The 5,880-nt window shown below is 38.1% G+C and overlaps 1 protein-coding gene across 1 annotated transcript in view; it reads right to left on the reverse strand.

Annotated features, from left to right (window-relative positions):
* Positions 1-3,438: 3,438 nt before the first annotated feature.
* Positions 3,439-5,880, reverse strand: part of LOC109965597 (zinc finger protein 385D) — an 80,717-nt gene continuing 78,275 nt past the window's right edge. The window contains 2 exon segments of the mRNA XM_020609746.1: positions 3,439-5,471; positions 5,473-5,561. Of these exon segments, the coding sequence (XP_020465402.1) occupies positions 5,309-5,471; positions 5,473-5,561 (252 nt within the window). The 3' untranslated portion in view covers positions 3,439-5,308.

The following is a 5,880-nucleotide window of genomic DNA, read 5'->3' on the forward strand; positions in this document are numbered from 1 at the left end:
TCTGTTGCCCTGTATTTCGAAAACAGATGTTTACATGCTGTTAAACGTTACTGTGGGCTTGTGACTTTGGTAGCAGCCATAAATAAATAACTTATCAGATTGTGTGTTGGAGTTACTTTTATTGGCTAATTAAAGAACCAGTGCCGCTTGTTATCCGCTCATAACCAGGTAGACAACAGGCTGATAATGAGGTGCTTTTATTGTTCTGTTTCTTTTCTTTGTATGTCACTGTGTGTAAGGAAATGTTAAATTAATCTAAGACAGAACTTTTTAATCACAGGAGCTGAAAATGTCACATAATTATGACTCAAGATCTGTGATAACAGACTTGCTGGAAAAGAGTACCTTTTATATTTTAGGATCATGATGAGTTGTGTGTTTTGCTTGCAGCTTCATCAGGCCTGATGATAATGACACACAGGTTTTGCCCATTAAAAACTAATGAAATGAAAAAGATTCTTCTGCACCATTTTGGTTTTCCCAGGTTCTTAAGCTATAAAGATGTTAGAATAATGAAACCCTCAGTGTTATTCTTCTTGACTGGCACACTCACTCACTTAAACCGATGTCACCTTCTGCCAGTACTACTCTTATGCAGTACTAATCAGAGTACAGCCAGTTTATTATTCAGACTGACATCACATTTGTGTTTCAGTTGACATATGAGCAGCAACAGAAATCACTAGGATTAGGTTTACATTGATTGAAAGAATATAACAAATTAAAAGTCTTCTTTATATTTATGATTTCATCTTGTTGCCATTTTGGTGGCAGACAGACAGACTTGCTTGTTTTTCCAGTCCGGAAAACAGTGAGCACAGCAGCGGAGCTATTTGAATCTCTGTAATATTGGATATGGTGGTTGTAATCAGGCCTGTACCTCCATTATGTAATTGTATTTTTATTTGTTGCTAATTTGTGGGTTTTAGTAACATGGGGGAGTTTACATTCTAACATATGATGGTTATTTTATTAACCAATTACTGTACATTCACAGTTTTTAAAGACATCTGGTTGTTTAAATTTAATCTCTGTTAGACCAACCAGTACAATAAATGTTTATGCATTTAGGCCTTTTATTATTTTATGTTTGAGTAACAGTAACAGTGTTGTCATTACAATTATCATTTTAAAAATGTTGTCAAGTGGAAAAAAAAAAAAAAGCTTGGTTAATTTCATTAAACATTTTTTCTTCTTTATTATTATTCTAACTTATGTTTTTTATTCTTGTCATCTGGAATTATATATTAAAAATATGTATAAATTAATGCTAAAATATATACAATATATTATATACAGACTGACAACATATTTGTCCAAACTAGATTCTGATGACTGTGAATCAAAATAAATAGCTGTTGAAAATGACAGAATACCAAGTGCATTATAGTTTTCTGTTTCAAGGTACACATTCCCATTTACAAACTACTGAATTTTTAAAACAGTTGAATGACAAGTGCTTTTTATTCCTCATTACATCATTCATTGTCTTGAAACACGCTTCAGGTCAGGCTCGCTTCACTTCAGTATTAGTCATCAGCCACAGTCAGAAACTGAGTCTCTCTCTTTCTCTCTCTCTCTCTCTCTGAGTGAACTTAAATTGTAATCTGCATTCTAGTGCTCCTTTGCTTGGACGTCCAGCTGTTCACACTGTTTTCCCCACTGACAGAGAAGGAGTCAGACAATGTTTTCCTACTGAACAGCAGATAGAGAGGCTCTGCATCCCACTTACAGATGTTTGTGATCACTGCTCCACTGAGATTAAAATGGAAGTGAAATGGTGGCCAGACATTCACCTAACCGAGCAGCGGCCTGGTCCTCAGGCGCCCTGTTGTATTGGTTTTGGAAAGTGAGCAGGGAGATTTGCTGGAGAGAAGCTCCCTGATCTGGCTCCACAGCCAGATTTCATGCATCAAGGAGTTTTGGGGTATATATATATATTAAAGACAAATGAAGGATGGATGATTAAGCAACTGGTTCATAGAAAAGTTCACAGACTGAACAACTGAGAGTAATAATACCGTATGAGTTATTGTGTTATGGTCAATTGGGGCATCTCCAAAATGTCAGACTTAAGGCGTTTGAATCTGCCTTTGTCAGTGATGCTATTTCCTGGAGGGAAGACAGCCATCTGGACTTTAAGATGTCAGCATCATGGCTGTATTTATGAAGTGCGTGCATATGCATGCGTGCGTCGGTGTCTGTACATTTTGTGTGCCAAGATAACAGTTGACGTTCGGGCTTACATTTATCTGCCAGGTGACTGTTTTATTATTAAGGCCTCTGCATGGATCTACCTCAGTATACTGTTGTTTATTTCAAATTAATTTTGAAACAAGTCAATGGGTGCAGAAGAATTCCTCAGGGGTTATGTTGATCAGTTGCACATGTGTTGTTTGCTCTGTATTTATTATTTGTCTCAGGCGGATCATTGTGTTGCACAGTGTTTAAGAAGATGAAGTCCAAAAGCTGGAGAGAACTGAGTTTTGTTCTACTTACAGGACAAAACTCAAACTATATTGATGTCTCTGTGTGTATATGACACTGGGAATGTAGTCTTACTGCCACATAGTTGTGCCAAAACCACACATTTTTCCACAGACATTGAAGGATAAGGTTTGCAATACTCTATTTTTCATACTGTCGACAAAGCCCATTAAAAGCAACCAAACCAACAATGAACTCATCTAATAACACGGATTGTGTGTATGGTCCAAGCATGATACATTTTATTCCTCTGTGCCATAAAAACCTGTTAAATACACGTCAACAAGCCACACAGCTGCCCTGAATGACATGTTCCTACAATACCATGAGTCAGTCCAACATACACCACCCTGTTCCTGTAAACATTCACTAGAGGGCTGAATGTGTTCATCCACCGCTGAAAATAGTACTATTTACGTCTGTTCAAGTAATGTTTGCTACAGTACGCAGCTGGTATAGGAAATTAATTACCTGCTTCAGAACTATGTTTGGTTAAAGCCAGTAGTGGAACATAATTAAGTACATTTACTCAAGTACTGAACTTAAATTCAGTGATGAGGTATCTGAGCTTTGAGTATTTTCATCTTGTGCTACTTCAAACTTCGACTTCACTACATTTTAAAAGCAAATATTATACTTTTTAGCCACTACATTTATTTTATAACTGTAGTTACTTTTGAGAATCAGATTAATAAAACAAAACACAGTATAATCACAAGACTTTGACCTCTGGTGAACAATTCACAAGCAACCCAGCAGTAATTTAAATTATGAACATATAAGTTAGTTAAATTAGCTCTCCCTTTACTAGCTGCAACATAAAATGTGAAGTAAACAATAATGCATCAATAATTATAAACCAATAATATGATATATATCAGTGTTAATTGTGCCATTCTGCATAATGAGTACTTTTAGTACTTTAAGTATGTTTTGATGCTAATAGTTTTGTACTTTTACTTAAGTAGCATTTTGAATGCAGGACTTTCACTTGTAACAAAGTATTTTTTCACTGTGGTTTTGCTACTTATACCTAAGTAGGGGATCTGAGTTTTTCTTCCACCACTGGTTAAAGCTTGTATTTGTTCCACTAAGAACGAATGAGCTTGGGGTAATTAGAAAGTACTGAGAGACATGCTAACATGTCTCTGCATGGACTCTGTCGACAATTGGAACAATAAAGTGAATGTAGTACAGATGCTGTAAATGCTTTAGTGCTAAGGTGCCTAACTGCTGCTGTAGTTAGAGCAGCTGTTGTAGTAAAAATAGCTATATTCAGGCAATAATCTGCTGTACTACTATTCCAATAGGTCATCTGTCATTCAGTACCACAGCAGCCTGTTTGCCACAATGTTTTGCTGAATTCACCCAAATGTAATGAATTTCACATTACTTGTAGAACTATCTGCTCTGTTTGCTCATTCTAGTTAAATACAACACTATGCATAATTTATCATTTGCCAGCAGCAGCATTTACATCAAGATTATAGAATGGCTTCTGTATTACAAACACACAAACAAGGAGAGTGACCATCCTTCACAGATATAGTTTGTTAGTAATGGAAATGGAATTCTGTTAGGAATTTTAATGATGTATTCTGAAATTTAATTTAGCATTCTAAATGGGAGTGCACATTAGTGATCGTCTCTTGAATCCTGCCCTGCATGTATTAAACATTAGGATTCTGTGTTTTGAATTTAAATTTTGCACTTTGTCTATGAAGCTAGAGCAAATATTCAGAAATCTCTGAAAGCTGAATGAAGAGCACTACACTGGTTGATAGAGCATTATTATTAGAATTAGTAAGTGTCCTATAAACTCATCATGTGGCTCACCAGGCTCACTGACTTTTAAGTAACATACAGCAGTTGATGCTTTAAGCAGCACCCAGTACCATGACTACATGCAACGGTGCTGACTGAACTACACATGGCCACCGGTATTAGCAAATTAGGAGTCTTTTTATTTGAAATCGTTCACCTTTTACACACTGACAGTGAATATACACAAGCCTTCGTGGTCCCTCTGACTCGACACATGGTCAGTGACAATGTGTGCTGGATATTGTCTGGGATGGCTTATGGTGGATGTAAAGCTCCCACGCACACACACACACACACACACACACACACACACACACACACACACACACTCATACGCACACATGCAGAAGTACACACTCGCATATCTACAAGATAATGCAAGGACGAATTCAAAAACACTTTACGACACATACTCTAACCATCTATCACAGTCTAGCCATCTAATGTAGACATCAACAGAGGAGGGGCTTAAAGTGCATACAGGGAGAGAGGAGGTCTTTGCTCGCTATGATCAGCCATTTAAATTATTAGCAACAGTAACCCTCCACCAAAGCAATGTTCTTAGGGCCACGCTGTCTCTTTACAAAAAGCATATCCCCACCGTATTTTAGCTCAAACCAGGCCTTGCATCATGAAGTAATGACACTGCATAGTTCACAAGGTTAGTCTTATACATTATTGCGATACGATGTGGGTCCAAGTCTGGGGTGGGGGTATGAGCCATGGGCTGCAGGATGGCACAGAAAGTATGTGTAGTCTTCACTGGGGTTGAATTTTTAAAAAATCCATCATGAGAAAGCGCCAAATGCTTCAATTCTGTTAAGTTTAGCTTTGCAGAATAATCCATATGAGAGGTTTGATCACGATGTAAAGATGTTCACTATACCAGATGCATAGAAGGAGTACAGTTGCTGACATGACCCCTTGGTTTGGTCTGGATGAAACACATGATTTAGTCCTTGAGGGGGGCAGAGCAGCGCTGTTTGGGTCCAACAGGTCAGTAAGGGGCAAACAGGACTGGTGGGTGGGAGGTCCTGACAGGCCCAGGGCCCGGGCGGAGCAGTGCAGCAGGGAGGGTTTGTGTCTGGAACAGGGCAGGGGCTGGGCTGGGGTTAGTCGCATGGTTTGTGCGATGTGTGAAAGAGTTGTGTGCGGCCGCCTGCTGCCGCTGCCACTGCTGCCAGGTGAGCAGGTATGATCTGTGCAGTCAGAGGCTGACACTGGTGCTCCTTACCCAAGGTCAACTTTATCTGGCAGAAAGAGACAAAACACATGTAATACAGTTCTCAGACGCCGATTTTTTATTAGGGCTGGGTGTCATTAGAATTTTTTACACTTGTGCCAATACTTGAAATCTTTTTTCACTTCTCTAATGTGAGACAGAGAAACATAGCCCTTTGTCATTTCACTAAGAAAACCAAAGGTCAAAGATTTTATTAAATGTGGTCCAAACACAAGCAGTTGTGTGAGAACTATACGGTATCAAAATATAACAGTTTATAGTAAATAAAATGGAAAAATATACTTTAATAAAACAAAATTTTGATTTAAATCAGAAACTACTGATTC

The sequence above is a fragment of the Monopterus albus genome, unplaced genomic scaffold (assembly GCF_001952655.1).
Source record: "Monopterus albus unplaced genomic scaffold, M_albus_1.0 scaffold101.1, whole genome shotgun sequence".
Lineage (NCBI taxonomy): Eukaryota > Metazoa > Chordata > Actinopteri > Synbranchiformes > Synbranchidae > Monopterus > Monopterus albus.